This window comes from Crocodylus porosus, unplaced genomic scaffold (genome assembly GCF_001723895.1).
Source record: "Crocodylus porosus isolate Cpor-Errol unplaced genomic scaffold, CroPor_comp1, whole genome shotgun sequence".
Classification (NCBI taxonomy): Eukaryota; Metazoa; Chordata; order Crocodylia; family Crocodylidae; genus Crocodylus; species Crocodylus porosus.
Window position 1 is genome coordinate 147131125 of NW_017728886.1, and position 17972 is coordinate 147149096.

The 17972-nt window shown below is 39.9% G+C and overlaps 1 protein-coding gene across 1 annotated transcript in view; it reads right to left on the reverse strand.

The window, feature by feature from the left end:
• Nucleotides 1–17972, reverse strand: part of DUSP22 (dual specificity phosphatase 22) — a 56734-nt gene that overhangs the window by 11216 nt on the left and 27546 nt on the right. The window contains exon 4 of the mRNA XM_019542547.1: nt 4202–4251. Coding sequence (XP_019398092.1) covers nt 4202–4251 — 50 coding nt within the window. The remainder of the gene's footprint in view (nt 1–4201; nt 4252–17972) is intronic.

The following is a 17972-nucleotide window of genomic DNA, read 5'->3' on the forward strand; positions in this document are numbered from 1 at the left end:
TCAACTAAATGACTTATTTCTAAAGTAGCTCATTCTTAAGCATACAAGAAAGGAGACTCAGTATAACTTAGTTCTCAAAAAAGCCCAGTCACTGTTTCATGGGTCACACAATAGGGCAGTGATCACTGGAATCACCTTGGCGTTCTTACCAAAGGGGGCTTACCTCATTTTGAATTCCCCATGGGTAGACTTTCAAATCAGTTAAAAGGAGGCAAAAAAGTGTCAAGAAAATCATTTAAAATAATTCATTATATCCATATGGAATCTTTCAAGAGCCACAGGAGAAGCAAGGAAAGTTGGTATTGCACTCATTAAGCCAAAACATATAAAGCCAAAAGGACAGATGAATACCAATCTGCCCAAGGACTGAACAAGGCAAGCCAAAAAAATATATCTTCCAAAGTTTTGATGAAACAACTGGCAATTAGGTCTTAAAAAAAGTCAAGCATAGGATGCAACAAAAAGATAACATATAAAGAGAAAGAGCAAAGAAAACATATAAATAATGGTTAGCAAAAGAAATCAAGATGATGCAATATATTACAAATAAAGTATACGCGTTTATCCGCAGTCTCTGTGGGTCACCCCAGAGTAAGAAGGACAATGATGAATTATGACTGGGCCTGCAGAAATACTGCATGGTTACTTTACCTCAAGCGCTGACTAGAAAGGATGGAAAAACTCCCTGAGGCAATTTTAAACTGAAAAAAATGTGGTGCATTGTTAATGAAGACCACTCTCTGAGGAAGAAAATTCAGCTTGAGAAACCTCCAGAGGGCTTGGATTTAAACCAAAAACATTTTTTAAATTTTAACCAAAAAAAATACTTTCTAACAAAATTTTTTCTTCAAAATCAAAACCACCTATTTTCACCCTCCTAAAAAAAAGTGACTTGCAAAAACTCTGACATCATGTGGTGCCTGCATTTTGCTTGCAGGGTTAACCTATAGGCAGCACAAGCAGCTGACACAGGATACAGTCACAGAGTGAATTAGGGAATATTCTTCTTTTTAAATACCCAGGACACGCCAGCAGCATAGTACCTCAAGTAAATACTCTCTCCAAGAGGTCACTGCTGAGAAGAGTTAAAAACTTGTGATTTAGCCTGACCACCTTTTCTTTCCATCTCTGCTAAATGGGAGATTGACGTCCCCTGCCCCACCTAAGTTGCTTGAAACACTATGGAAGTGACACAGAAAACGTTTTACTAAATAAAACACTTTGGTTTATGCTCCATTTACAATTTCAAAGCTATCTTAAGAAAAACAACTCTCTCAAAATGTTAATTATAAAACATAATGCAAATAAAGAAAATTTACCTTAGTGCCTTGCAGCTTTGTGGCGGCAAGGCACTAAAGGTAAACAAACTGTACATTAATAATGGAATGCCAAATCAATGTTTGTTACATGGGAGGGTTGAACATTTAAAAGTCTACTTATTGGGCTGAAACTCAATGTAAAGACAATTTTGTTATACACAGCATCCTGTTTGTACACTTACACTTCCCAGCTTAACCAATGCTTTGCACTCCAGCTCTCTTAAAGAACATCACTGGGGCCAGGCCACCTGAAACCATCCTGTGTGAACAGCTACCTACACTTCTCAAATGACAGGCTGGGCGAACCAACACAAGTTTCTATTTCAGCTCTGTACTGCAGTGTTTAAATTGAACTTTCAGAAGTGCTTTGGCTTAAAAAGTGATATCTGTTTTTTTTATGATTCATATAGGTTAGATTGCTTTCCTTATAACGGTCAATGACCTTATCTTACCAGCTTGGTCTTTTGTCTGTGTCGTTGATGTTTTGCTGCTGTGGCCCTAACAGGTTGGCTGGAATGGTAACTAAGCTAAGTGGGACATGCAAGGTGGCAACCAGGATGGCCAATAAGTTAGTATAATTGACTTAATTCCTTAGAAGGAAAGAGCTAATTTTGTAATAGGGCATTCCTAGATAAGTTAATGGCCAGCAAAATCTAGTGGCCTGAAGCTGAACTCTCATGAAACTCTAAGAAAATGCTCTGTATCTCAAAAGTGACTGCTTAATTTAAAATTCTAAATCAGGCACAGATAAGGTAGAAGAACCAAATTATCAAACAGATTCAGTGAATGCAACATGTCCCCAATTCACTATTATATTTTTACTTTGTTTCTCTCAGGAAAAAAAAGTGCTTAAGTTTATCATACAAAAAGGACTTGTACTTTATGCATGTCAAAAATTCTCTAATGGAAAAAGATTTTTTGAATTGGAGGGTATTAGCAAATACATAGTGCACTGTCCTAGGATTTGCAGTGCTGAGACATCATACTGGTACCCTTCACTAGGCATCAACAGCTGCAGAGAAACTGTAGCAGTGCCTCAAATGCATTTTTTCTCCCTGAAAAGCCTGCTGTCAGCTCTGCTGAAAAATTATCTTGTGTGTTCCTAGTCAGTTTTACTGACATTGAAAGCTAATGGAACAGTGTGCAGTACATTACAGGACAATACTATTCTCTTCCTTTAGCCCTACCCATTGATAGCAGGCAAGCCAGAATGATGGTCTCTTTTCTCCTACGAACTACAACAAACATTTTCAGCTGTTGCTCAGTAAAATAATATCAGATTCTTACCACCTGTTAAAACCAATTCCATTAATTTTATGAAGTTATGGTAGGAGAAAATAACATCCATATTTATATGGCCTGCATTGATTTACTTGACTTCTTATATTGTAAGAAAAATGAAAAGTCAGTTACCCATCAAGTTTTAAGCGATGGAGTGTATCAATATTAGAAATAACAAAAACTGCTTGCAGCCATTTGATGCTGAAGCAAGTATTGTGGATACTTGCAGCATTCATAAGCAATTCTCATGCAAATACTTTATTTTCTTATTGATACTTTAAAAGTCTTGCTACAGTGCCAGAAAGCATGAATGCTTAATGTTTTTCAGGGTAATTCCTTGATATGTGGTGATGAGGACTGGTTGAATTGTATGCTGCTATTAACATCTGTTGCAAATTTTGTCCTTTCTATTTCTGTATACGAACTGATCCAGATTTCTATTAGTGGAGGGGGCAGATTTGCAAGCACTGTGCATCTGAAAATATTGACAATTACTAAAATGACCCATAGTCTCTTCAGTCTGGTAAGTGAACAAAGTAACTTCCAAAACTAGGTATCTGTCCACGCTTCATCCCCCAGCACCCCAAATATTACACAAATTTGTTTCAGAACTAAAACGGTGGATATAGAAAATCCTACTCCATTCTTTTACTTCAAAAGAAAACACTTAGAAACAAAACAGCAGCCTAGGAACTGCTTTAGGGTGTCATTTAATCAGAGGCTTTTTTTTATGTGCACAAAGTGCCTGTAATTCAGGTGCTTTGCAATTCTAAAAAGGGGGTATAAAAAAAAAGACAAAAGGAAGGGTAGAGAGGAAACAGGGTAATGATCTACATTCCCACTCCACAAAATTATATCAGAAATGGGTTTTTGTAATTGTGGAAAAACATGCTAATGAAAAAAGCAAAAAAGGTAATTTAGATATGTCAAATGCCACGCCAGAATCTTGCCACAGCACAAAAAACCCCCAAAATACCCTAAAAAAAAATCCACCGAAAGCATAAGCCAGAATATTGCTCTGATCTGAGAGAAAAAGCCGTGCTGTGCTTCCTTCCGTAGGTACCAGGCCTTTTCAGCTACTTCTGTTTCTCTATATAATTAGTTACCAGGAAGTAGCTGAAACCCCTTCATCACTCCCCAACATAAACAGTGAACACTAGAAGAAAGACTTGGTCGTCATCCAAGCATAGTTCTGAAATATTTTACGGTTCCCTTTTGGATTTCCGAAGCACCATCCAGTTACTGGTTCAAAAATCTTTGGGAGGAGAGTTCTAGGGGCAGTGGAGGAACCGGGAAGCCTGTGATTGGGACAAAACAGCTCTGCATGAATAGATTACCAATGCATGTAGTGTAGTAACACAGCAACATACAAACAACCAGACTCCCCATCGCTGAAGTGGCCGGCAACAGATGCTTTGGAGGAGACTGCACCTCATAAGGAGGCAGGAAAATCTGAACCCGATATAGGTCCACTTCCTCGAACTGGATATTGGCTTAAAACTACATTGATATATAACTGACAAGAGATCAAAATCAAGATCAAGTTTCAAAGCAAGCATGGCAGTACTGAGTTTAAACAAACAGATGCACACACAACTTACAAGTTCTGCGAGGGTGAATCCGCAGCAGGAATGCACAGATACTTCACTCCCTGTACAGAAAAATAATTAGGAGTGAGACAGCAGTGTTAAGACAGAAGCATCATACTTAACAATCAATGGACATATTGGGTTTTCACACTGGCACAACTCCATTAATTCTTACAGAGATGTACAATTGTAAATAAGATTCCAGATACTGCCTCATTTGCCCAGACTTAAAATGTTATTTACATGTGTTTTTGTTGCTAAGGAACAAGCAGTCAGCTTAGTCACGCTTACCCTGAGATTCTGCAGCAAGCTCTTTAAAATGAAAGCATCTATATCAAATACGTGTAAAACCCTACTTTCCTTGACTTAGGCAACTTACTGTTTTGTTTGATCAGACATTAAGCTGTTATGACATCTTATGCACTCTTGAATTTCTAGCATTCATTCTGAGAAAGCAGATTTGTTAGAAAGCTTTTTTTTTCTGGTAATCGCATGCAATCATTTCTCCTTACCTATTTAACAACGCAACCAAAAGTCAAGGACATTTGGGAGAGAATTTTCTTTTTAAGAAAGCTTTAAACCTCAAACTTGTCTTCAAAAAGGCGTCCTCATTCTCTTAGTCAGCCACTATTAAAATAAGTTATGAGCTCAAATAGGGAAGTTAAATAATCCCTTTTGAGGTATTGAAAATAATGCAATTATGTATAATGAAAACTAGACAATATTCATAGTGGACTATTTTTATTGTCAATGCTCACTTTGCTACTCATCTAACATTTACTAAGCACTCTATTAAAAACACTCTTGAAATGCATTGCCTACTTGACTTTTCAAAGCCGTGCTCTTCTCGAGAACATACAGGGTAAAACTACATGAGATGTCTGTATAAGTGCCACCATCTACAGGTGCACACAAATTACTATGTGTTGGTCCAATGCAGGGGTGGGTCATTATTTCAGGTGGAGGGCCGCTTAACGAGGTTTAGTAAGCTGTCAATGGCCACATGGTGTGGGGACACTCCCCCACACTTCAGGTGGGGGCACTGATCCCTGGCTCTGGCCAGTGCTGTACATTGCAGTGAGACGCACAGCCCCCACTGGGCCATTTGTTTCCCTGGCACTCCCCAGGAAGTGCTGCTGCTGCTGACTCCACTTCCTGCCACGGCTGCATGCTATGGAGGGGGTACGTGGAGGGAGATCCCACACCTTTCCCATCAGCCGAGCTCTGCGCTGCTGACACCCCCTTGGGCATGGGCTCTGCACTGCAGCCAGCCCCAGCCACAGCCCCCGCTCCCAGCTTCCCTACACAGGGAGATCCCACAGAAGTAGCCCCGCCACTGCTAGCAGAGCCAGCCCTTCCACCCACGAGGGTGGGAGTGAGGCAGGATATATAACAGGATATATTGGGGGCAGGTATAGGTGCCTTGCTCCCACCCTCACTGGTGGAAGGGCTGGGTGGTGCACAATTTGTTCGGGGGTGTCGCAGGCTGGATGTGCCTGGTGGGCCAGATCTGGCCCACAGGTTGTATTTTGCCCGCACCTGGTCTAATGCACTGTTTGCTAGTACCAACACATACAAATACTAGAAAAATGGCACATTAGCCAACATGCCAAAGCACATGTGCAGATCCTGACTGGGAGCAATTTGCTCTTGGTCACCACCCCAACCCCTGGTGCCCAGGCTTGATACTCATGCCCCTTGCTCATGTCCCCTGCCTGGCCGCTGCATGGGAATAGGGAAGAGGAGAGCAGGAGCAGCCATGGACTGAACTGCTCCCATGGGGAACAAATTTGCATCTGAACATGCGCCATCAGGAACATGCCTGGGAGCCATTTAACATGCCTGAATTTTCTGCACAGAAAATTCAAGCAGATTAACTGCACATGTAGATGCGCCCACAGTGTAGTACAGAAACGCACAAGCCCGATCCAAGGGCACTGACATCAACAGATGTCTTTCCACTGACTTCTCTAGGTTTTAGATTGGGTACTCAGCTACCACATTCATGAGCACAGTATAATACAGTAGAACCTCCCCCTCAAAAACAAATGGCTCAGATAAAGACTTCTTTTGGAAGAGTCTTACAAGCACCTTACTTAGCTTATTATGTTGACACCTCTCCTGTAGCAATACTAGTTCATGTAAACCTTCACAAACATTATACCTTAATAGGACACAATGATTCAACTTGATTTGTGTAGTCATGCAATTACACAATCTTATTAAAATGCAAGGAGTACTGGCCATATAAAAACCCAAACGTACATACTGTACTGGGCATTCTTATGTTTTGTCTACAACCAAGTAATTTCTCTACTGCAACATTCTTCCATGAACTGAAGAGTACCATATGTCCATAAAAGTGTTTCACTAAATTATCAGAAAAGGGCTGGAGTCATTGAAGCTTCCCCAATAACACAGAGGTGGACACTCATCTAGCCTTCGTTACGTGAGCCTTTGAATCCAGCCCATGGCACCATGCAAAAACTATTCTTTTTGACAGCCCCTCAAGCCAGAACTACCTTTCTCTGTGGCGTAATACCTTCTCCTTTGTTTCCCTCAATGTTGCTCCTTCAATGTATTGCAGAATAACCCTACATCAAACTTCCCTGCAGTCATATGCCATCAGCATGATCCACATGCCATCAACATGAGCCTCCCTTACCATCCCCTCCTTTGTAGGGTCTCGGAGAATGATCCAGCTCATACAAGTTTCAGGGAAGCACAGTGATCTTTCACCCCACTTTTGGCTTTGACACTGCTCAGCCAATAAACTGACACACTACCAGCTATGTTTGTCAGCTGTTAGAACAACAGGGGCATGGTCAGAGCATGTCCCCCAATCACTACACTCTTCACAGTCACTCAGCTACCAGGTTTCTACCTCTCTTGGGCCCCGCGACTCCTCTGGGGATTGCCAGCATGCTTCCAGAGGTGTGTCAGAAACCAGAGTATAGTTACTTAACAGTCAACGACTGAGAAAGGAGCAGAGCAAGAGTGTGGGTATTACTAGAAGGATGACAGCTATGGTGAAGGAAATTTGCTGAGGAAGAACTGTTCAACAGGGGGACAGCAGCAGCTTGCAGTGGAGAGGGTGCAGCCTCAGCTGAAATGCTTCTGCAGGATTTCTGACTGAGCTGCTGCACATCAGGTGCTTAAAACTCCTTTGGGAGGGGGAGGGTAATACACAGAAAGAGAGATATTGCAAAACATCCATGGGGGGTGGGGAAGGGGAAGGGAAGTAGAAAGAAGTAGAAGAGAGATTCACCTGGTCAATTAAGTCCATTGCTAGCTAAGGGAACTAGCATCTTTGATATCCAAAGATGACTGATAACTCACCTTTATTAGGATAAAGACGTTCCAGAGTGGGACTCTAGAACAAATTTTACACCAACTCGGGTGAGTAGTATAGATCCATTCAGCAGGTGACAGAATGATCAGCAACAGATTGCTCTTCTACAACCAACTTCTCAGGGCTGTCCTATGCAATGGTTTTCACTTTAAAAGCTGTAACTCCAACATTAACAGGATTGCTCAAATGAGTCACTGTTGTAGGATTTGGTCCTAAATTTGCTGACTTCGGTCAACATACCCTTTCAGGTCACATTAAATACTCTTCTCCACTTTGGACACCAGTGTCAGAGCCCAGAGCTCATAAGCCATCTTCCAACCAGACTAATGTCAGAAGAAAGCAGACTGAGACCAACACATGCTAGGAGATCAAGTGTCCGGCCTTTGTAGCCCACACATTTGAGGAGCCCCACTGATTCCAGATGCTGTAACAGACTGATAGCTTCCTCTAGCCAAGCTAAGAGGGGCTTTCAGAACATGTTGACTTTAAAAGAAGAAGTAGTGTGAGCTTTAGACCCACAATGTTCTTTTTCTCGTCACAGTTGGCTAGTTAACTTGAGTGATGTGAATTTGCAGCTACTACAGAATCTCATGTAGGTTAGTTTCATGCTTACAAGAGACCACGTATTGTGCTGAATGGCTCATCCACAGCATGGTCTTGGAAGGTGTTGAGCACCTATGACTTCCAACAAACCCAAAGGGGTGCTACCAGGGAGTACTATTTACCTCTTAGGAGTGTCTTTGCTTATGGTTAATTAGTCCTTTTGGCAGATATATAGTTAAAGTAGCTGGAATATGTCATACCTCTTCTATGCACATCACACTTAAGCATTTTAGAGGACAGTAGCAGGGAACACCATGGCACAAGGAAATAAGTCACCCAAGTAAAATATGACAAACACAAAACGAGTTGCGGGTGGAATCTGAAAAGTACCCAGCGGTAGTCTAACTGTCCCCAACAACAGTAAAAATCATGACTCCCCAACTGACTTCAACCAAAGCGGAGTCAGGCAATACTCAGCAGCTTTTGGAAAACCCAACCTATCACCAAATATTGGTCCTCGACAGTGAGAAATCTCAGCATCAACAGCACTCATTTCAAACTGTACGGACCACAGAAGAAAGAATACACTGTGTTCTGTAATGGGCAAGGGTTTTCAAGGTGACACTTCGCCCACTGCCCTAGAGAAAGAAAGAAAGATGGATATGTTTTACCTTTAATAACTAGACTTGCCCTGCTGAATTAGCTTTTTCTTTTTCATGTACCTTTGAATTTTTTTTAGCTGGATGCACATTGCACACACTGGCAACAGGAAGTTACTTAACTGTTGAACACTGCTGTCTATGTGATCATAAAATAACCCAGTTGAGATCATAATGTTCTTTGTGTATTTATGCCCCAGAGACATCACTGTCTTTCCTGTGTGCACACACTGCAGATAATATCTAAGAATTGTCCCAAAGGGACCTCCAACCAGAGCAGAACAGTTTATGTCAACGGAACATATAAATACAGTAGACTCAAAGACTTTCAGATGCTCTTGGCTTGCACGTTATTAATATGCAGAAGGGATACAGATTTCACTCTTGTATTTATGTCTGTAATTTTAGAATTTTGGCAAAGAACAAGCCAAGACCTGTCAAAATCACAGGTGTATAGATTTTCTGACTTAGGGTGCATGTTTATCATGACAACACAAACAGAGGTCCAATGGAATGACAACCAATGGAATTACTTAACAAGTTTTATTCAGAAAGCTGCGATTCTGCTTGAAAATGTAAATGTAAATGTAAATGCTTGACTCTACCAGGTAAAAGCCAATTAAGTTGATAAACTTGGGAAGGTATTATGATGTTTTTCATAATGTAATAATGTCATAATTTTCAACTGTTCTTCCACACACCACCCTCAAAGAAAGCTCGCATTCTGTCATCTGCTGGAAAGACAGACATGACTTTTGTCCATAGGAAAGACCAGTTTTATGTTCCCAGCTGTCCAACCCCTCCCTTAAAAATTAAATACATTTATCAAATTCATAAAGTGTTTTCTTTAAACAAGACAAAACCTTAACAAATTACAAGAGCTGAAAGGTAAATGTCACATGAAGAAACAAATCCAAATTAAATGACTGCTGCTGCTAGTACCATCTTGCTGAAGCTTTCCTTCAAGACTTGAAGGAGACATGGAAAACATTTAAAACGAGTCACTTCTTAAAGTAAATCAAACCAACTTTTTCATTAAACTAAAATAAGAGCTTTTATCCATGCAACAAGACTTCCTTATACATGTGTTAAATGTGAATCAGCGGTCTATGCTCCAACTAAACAAAAAAACCCAACAACAACAAAAAGGAACTCTGCAATTAAACCAGTGAAAGCTCCTATGTCATTATGTAGGCTGAACAAGCAACACTTCTTAATTCAGTGTCATCGACCCTCCAATTGTTGTTTTTACATCCTTAATTACCTCCCCACAAGTCCTCACCTTCCTTTACACACACACTTTCCATGTCTTACTCATGGTTATTCATATCAATTTTCGCAAGATGCTATATTCAATTAAAAGCTCTTATTTTTCTTTTATTATAGTTATAAAGTATGTGCTAGACTGCTAAGCCAATATATTAAACAATCATTTTCTTTTCAGTTTTCTGTTTCAGCAGACAGAGTAACCACCAAAACTAGATTTTTGTCTCAGGCCCTGAAACTAAATGTTACAGTTAAACCGATACAGCGAGAGCTAACAAAACCAGAGCAAGTATTCTGATTTCAAGACTGACAAAGTTGAAACAAGCGAGAGTTAAGTAAAATTTCAAAAATTCACTGTTATTTGTGAAACACCTACTACACTTGCATGATTTCACAAAACCAAGTCAATTCTGCTACCTTAGATCTCAAGTTTTCCAAAATGAGGAACAAAGTTTAAGCAAAAAAGTATGGACATAGGGCATGCTAATAAAAAGAATTTTAAAACTTCTAATTATTTGAAGTGTCATTACCTAAACAAGAATTGAAGACACCACATTTTTTAGTGCTTGGAAAATTCAGTAAAAGACTAAGAAAAAGAATTCTAATTTAGAGTTTTATTAGGTTTTTTCTGAATAAATTTTTAGCATAAAGAACAAACCAGCACTACTTTTTACTACCTAGGATAAAGCTTTTCCTATAACAAATCGAGGGCTAAATTCAAAAGGAAACAAATATAACTAAACCTTAATTTCTTAAGCTTTATTACCAGTCAAACGCAGAAGTAATAACTTGCATTTTGGATTTTCCTATGTAGAAAAAGACCTCTCAGTAGCAAAATGACATATTGACATCTAGCACATTTGAGATAATTGGTCTACAACTGAGAATGGGAAATCCAAGCAGCACATATTAATTTTGTTTCAGAATACAAAGAACAATCCCTTAACTCCAACAGGATCCAGCACCGTACATATGCTGATATAAGAACAGCAGAATGTGTGTCATGATACCTCTTTAGGCAGCATGAACTGAATACTGTTATAATAATCAAGAACATTTTAAACTCACTAGGTATAATGTTTGATTTAAAGTAAACACTAAATTGCACTAATATATAGGGCATTGAGGGTTATAAAAAGTCTCCAGTGTGCGTTTTGAATGATTTTGCTTTAAAAATGTTTTTGAGTAATCCAGCAAACAAACAAACAAACAAACAAACAAACAAACCAACCAACTGTGTGCGTGGCGTAGAACAAGAGGCTTCAGAATTTTAGAAAACCGGAAAGATTCAATGAGAAATAATGAACCTAGTTATATTTTAACTTCAATAATCCCTTCCTTTTCCTACTCTCTCCTGACTTTACACTCCAGCAACTTTAAAAACTTCAATATTAGTCAATTACTGGTCAGTGGGAAGAAGAATACTAACTTTAAATTCAACCACCCCCTCCACAATTTCTGTTCTAAGGACCAAAATATCTTTAAAAATAAAAGATAAATGTTATATTTTTGGCATTAAACTTCTCTGTATGTAAATTTATGTAAAGAGACCATCAACGACTTCCAAGAAATTTTTTTTTAAACCCAAAACCCTCAGTTTAAATTTGTGAACCCAGATGCAAATAGGAAACCTCTAGCACCTGGTGAGCTTTTTCAGGTTACTCAAAAGCCATGTGTTAGTGTGACTTGTCAGATCAACAGAGGATAGGAGTATTATTTTTGTTTAGAGGCATTTCAGCAAAAAAAGCTAACATGGGAAATGGCCAGCACAAAGTTTCCTCAAAACAAACCAACAAGAAGTTACCAAGAGTTTTGTCCAGTACTGCTACAGAACTACCAAACTGAAAACTTCAACCGTTTATTTGTCCTTTCAGTTATTTTCTGAGAGTCATGAATAAAATCATTAGCCAGGATGACTGCTCCAGAAAGTATGTTCATGATTCAGCAACAAGCACGTTTGTTTTTGAAAATCATCATTAACGCACAAAACTGGCTGTGGAGAGGTGGGAAGCTTTTACAGTATTTTTGAACATTTATTTCTGTCATCCTTACTAAGACATCAGCCTTTTCATGTTGGAAGGACTTCATACACCAAGCCCCCTTGCAACAGTCTGGTGAAGCATCCTCAGATTAAAATAAATAAATAAATCCAGTAAGGCTGGAAACAGCTACGCTTCAAATAAAGAGAGTCCCAACAAAACACAGCAGCACAGAAATACAAAAATGTTTGAAAATCAGGACTTTATTTAGATAGACTAACATAACTTAATTTTAACTCTCACCTCGTATTCCTGCCTATTGTTTACCTAGTAAGAGGTTTAGGGCATGTGTAGATGAAACGGGGACCCCTAAATTGAAGCGGTGGGTTTTTAAAAATATTGCTTCAATTTAGGGCAAAGTAAACCCCAGTGTCATGTACACCAATGTCTTATATGCCATTCCAGCGGCAGGGAGGGGAGGGCAAGCTGCTGGCAGGCAGAGAGGACCCTGGGTTGCAGGGGTGTGTGTGTGTGCATGCGTGTGCACATGTGTGTGCAGTGCATGCATGCGGCGCATGCGCTTCCCTCTGCAGCAACAGCGGTCCCCCCCAGGCAGCACCCACCTGCAGGCACCCAGCTTGGGCAGGCCTGGATGGCACTGCAGCTGTAGAGGGAAGAACCAGGTCCAGAGCAGCTCATGCAGGCAGGCATGTTTTGGGGTGGGGAAAATCAAGCTCGGCGCTTTGGTGGAGTCTGCCTTCCTGGGCTGCTGCTGGGCTGCCTGCACAGACCCTGAGCTGCATGGAGCCCAGTGCTTCGCTCTGTGGCTATAGGGCAGCAAACAAACTGCGTGGAGGTGTTTTAGTTTGCTGTGCCCCAAAGCCATTTAAGGCACATTATGCCACCGAATATGCTACAGCAGCTGGAATTAAATGTGCAATACCCTGCTGATGCGTGCAAACACCAACACCATTAAAGCGGTGCAAAAACATTTGACCTGCTTTAAAGTGTCATGCCCTTCATTTTGTCTACGCATGTCAGACTGTAAACACTTCAAGGCAAATACCACACCTCCTAATTGTTTGTGCTGCAACTTATTATAAATAACCTGAAAAGAGGCCTGTAAGAATTACCACAAGAGACTATGATATCCCAAATCACCTGTTCATTAAGAGGGAACACAGACACACATGCATTACATCTTTAAGAAATTTTCCCTATTATTCATTGTGAATAAAAATTGGCAGGTTTTCTCCTCTCAGTGGAAGTGGGGTCTGGAATGGTCTCGTGCATGTGGTATTCATTGCAGTCAGTGCATCTTTATCCTCCCAGACTTATGAAAACCTAGCAGAGGTATCACACTGGAGGAAACATTATAGAAGCTTTCCACATAGCAGCAGAATGAGTAGAGGAAACAAAAGAACTGAAACAGCATATCATTTCAGGGGCCCTACCAGAGATGGCTGATGCCAAGTGCCCAACTCGACACATTTTTTAAGAGGGCCCAACTGTCAGTAGGATTAATGCTGACAATGGGAAGTTGCCAAGTAGAAAAGCAGTCCCCATTTAAGGTATTTCACCCAAAGAAAAAAAAGTCAGATTTCCCAACACCACACGAGTGGAGCCAAAGCTAGACAGGACTAGAGAGCACTCTCTTGGCATTACTACAGATGAAAGAAACATGGTAGCTATTTTGCTCAGCATAGCCTTCTGAAACCTCTCAGGAGGGAAACTTTTACTGATGAAAAAGCAGTGAAATGTACATGAAAATCAAGTTTTTCATTAAAACAGGCCCTTACAGGCTTTCTCTTGTTGGTGGCTTTACTGAAGAGACATAATTTGTTGACACAGGAGACCAGTGGTGATACAGGAGGCCAGTGGAAAGGACTCAAAAAGAACAGTTTCAGTCTGATTATATTTACCCATTTAACATCTTTTTTTTTTAACTTTAGTAGCAACCCACAAAATAGAAATTCCATTTTTTTCATATGCTGCTTTGCCAACAAAATGCAAAGGTATTGGCTTAAGTATAAGAAGGCTGCAGAGCCAGAATAGAGAATGTGCCATCTAATCATGATTAAGGGATGAATTTCCTCTCAAGGGTTTTTCCAAGAAGGCATTTTTAATTCAAGTATCTTCTTGCAGCTGAGGAGCCAATTTATGCTGTACAGTGCAAAAGGAGATCTTGTACATATGGTGAATAGTAATCGCTCCACATTTAGCTTGCCATCACAAAAAAACATTACACAAGTGGTTCCCTTCCTAATGTTTCATGTTGTGCCAGGTGATGATTAAATGGAGAAACAAGGATGCACTTCTGAGTACAAACCAATGTCTTGTGAGTTAGTTTCTCACTGGGGATGTTTCTTAGAGGTTACAGGGCAAAGAGCAAACACTGAGACTCTCTTTTGCACCTGTAGTTCTACCTATTAGCACAGTATTTCCTACAAAAAGTTGGAACCATCCTCAAGCATATTAAAGGGAAAAAGAAAGCTGGGGGCAGGTTTCCAGACAGGGGAATACGTAAGGATAGAAAGCCGAAACAGGTGAGATTTTTACTGTTTAATATTTCAGTGGAAACCCTGTGCTAAACCTATTTCCCAACACTGAGGCACTAGAAGCAGAGAGACAGGGTAGGCACAAAAAAGAAGGCAGTGACAAGAATAAGCCAGAGACAGTATTGAGAGAGATTGTCTAGACTGTGCTAGGAAAAAATAGCTGGGTCCTCTGGTACCTACTCCATTTCGCTTTTTTAATTCAAAACTACATAAAGCAGTTCGCTTCATGGCTGGATATGGCAATTCTACCATTAAAACAGTGCCCTGACTTGGAGTATCTGGCTACAATTACAAAGAACAAGATTAGGAAACTCATATCTCGGTGTGACCTATAAAAGGGAATTATGACAAATAAAGTTGCTAATTAAAGTGTCAAGTAATCATTTTCCAGGATGTTGGTGACTTAAGAGATATTGCTGTTGATATCTGCTATCAAGTAGTAGTGACTTATTGTTTATCAGCTTTCTCTACTACTTTCTCTTCTGACTTCTCTGTCGTTACTGTGCTGTATGTTTATTACCTGTAAAAAGAAATCAGGTAAGTCGCAGCACTGCTTGTTTTCCGCAAGAACTTCTGCAATTTTTGTCCTTTTTATTTTCACTTCCAGTCTCACAGACTTACTGTGTGTTCTGCTCTAGCTAAAGAATAGCTTCTTGTTTTTAACTCCTGGCTCTCTATTTGTCATATTCCTACTTATTTCCCTTCAATCACCACTTACCATTTACCAGCCATAGGTTATGTTCTCTCTAGTAGCATAAATTGAACTGAATTTATGTTTTAAAAGATAACTTAGAAAAGTACTGGACTTCATTCATAGACTCTCTTATACCCAAAGAATTCAGCTACCGCACCTTGTTGGAGAAATACACTTTTAATACTAGAGTCAAAATTAACATGCAATCAAGTTTCAGTGTCTTGACACATCAGAACAAAAGCATCTATGATGCTTACCACAACGAAGGCAACTTTCATTAAGTTAGCTGCTTCTGCAAACTAAAGGAGAACAAGGTCTCATTCCGATGCATTCCACGGAAATATTTTTTGTTGTAACACATTAGTTTTAGTCATCGAGTGATCAGAAACAGTGCATCTACTGCTCCAACTACAAGAGCCCACTAGACTTAAAGTTACAAAGACCACCAACATTACTTAAATGTTTTAAGAAGGTCCCAGAGCTAAAAGTCATTCAAACAACAGAAGATAAGCTAATAAGTTAGTCAAAACAGAGATTAGGTAATGCAGTTATAGTTTTAAGCTTATTTTATGCAGTTAGTGCAAGAAAGAGGAATTTAGAGATATTGTGAACAAGGTCTGTCTTGGTACAATGAATGGGAATTAGAATATTTTTAACAGAATAAATAACTCAATTTCCACAGGTGCTTTGGTGCACTAGAAAGAATGAAATAAAAAAAGAGACGGTGATGTACCTTACATTATAGGAGCACTAGAGAAGGATGATGATGCTATGTTACTCTACATAATTGTGTACAAAGGTTTACAAATCACTGAAACTCAACAAAAAACCAAAACATCTACAATGAAAAGACACTGAGACACAGTTTGTGCATCCTAAACTCAAATGTGCAACATATGTGCACGAGTAATACACCAAAGGTTGGAGTGCGAGAATGCGAGACAAGAGCGCATGCGAGAGCACATGAGAGTCATTTTTTGGACCAACTGCAGGCATGTATTACAGCTACCTGCAGTTTGAAGGAAATGGCATGGTCTTAAAATAATCCAAAGTTTGCTTGTATAGTGCAACTGGATCAAGTTGCAAGTGTTAATATATGGTGCCCACCAAGGGAAGCAGCTGTTCTTTTAGCAACAAATGTGCACAAAAGCTGAATATGCATGATAACAAATTTCCAATGAAACTCACTGTAAACAAAATAGTGAACAAAGGATGCACAATATGAGGACATTAAATTGAACTCTAAAGTTGTGCAACTCTCCCTGTTGAGATGCCCCCTGCTGCCATAATGAGTATACCTCCAAGATGCCATCAGAGCACAAAACTTAGCATGATGATCAATGGCCAGTCTGTAAACGACAGAGCACCGTGAATAAATTTTGAAGGACTAGTTGGTCTTTTTACCAATGTCATGAGGCCGACACAGCCTGGTCCAGAGTTGAACAAGAGTGACAAAGTGACAAGTACAAGAGTGATAAAGTTAACTGCTAAATGTTTGGTAAACTTTGTGGAAGGAACTGGTAGTTTCAGTCCATTTTCTGATGGACAGGTGTGTACCACACATACAAAACAGTCACCGCAATTGGCATCTGGATTAGTAGTCACTCACACACCACGGACTGAAAGGGCAGAAAGGGTGCACTCTACTTTCATCTTACATTCTGAAGCCAGAAGAGACCTGACCACCTACAACTAACAGATCACAGGACTTCCCTGAATTAACCTCACTGAACTAGAGCATATGCTGTAAAAATTTGATTTAAATTTTTTCCAGCAATGAAGAATAAATTGCAACCATTAGCAAGTTGTTCTGATGGTTAGCTACCCTCACTGTTAAAAATATCTGCTTTATTTCTAGTCTAAATTTCTGCAGCTTCATTTTCCACCCACTGGATCTTGTTAAACCTTAGTCTGACAGATTGAAGGGTCCATTCTGTAAGGATCCTTAACTTTCTATTTCTTAAACTAAACAACTCCTAGCAACCAGGGGTGGGTGCAGTTATAACTTCCAAGGCCCTCTTCCAATTCAGAGTCAAGCTACCTTTACCAAAATAAAATAACTTGGATGCCTCCTATCAGCATTTACACTCTGTTCCTGACTCTGGCACCCAAGCATCTCCCAGAATACTATACCATGGTATGAAAGGAGGCATTGCTTGCTGGTATTGTACCCATCTCAGGATAATTTAACTCGCATTGCCACTGACTTAAGCGGACTTTAAGAGTCAAGAATCATATTCATCTTCTCTCTAATCTGGAGCAATAATAAATAGAATATATAAAAAGTAGAGGCAATATTTCTATATGGCTCCCAAGACAGGCTTGCTTAAATACCTGACCATCTCATGATCCTGTACTGAAAAGTTTCACTTGATTACAGAGCACCAAGCTAGACAGTTACTTCAGAACCGATTTCTCTGGGCTCTTCTATCACTCAACTGCATATTGATACTTGGCTTATTCCACTTGGTGTTTCGCCCCACCAGACTGATACAAAGGCATACATGACACCTACAACCCACCACAGAATTCTTTAAGGCAGTGGCAACTATGATTTCTTAGAAGTAGCTCCCACTCTTGGGCTCCTCATTGTTTCTCACACTCTGCACAGAGCACTGTGATTAATTTATGGAATTTGAAGTAACCAAGAAGCAGAACAGAAAGGGGTTGGCCAGAATTCTGACCACTTTATACTTGGATTTTTTTTTTTTTTTTATAAATGCACAAATGAC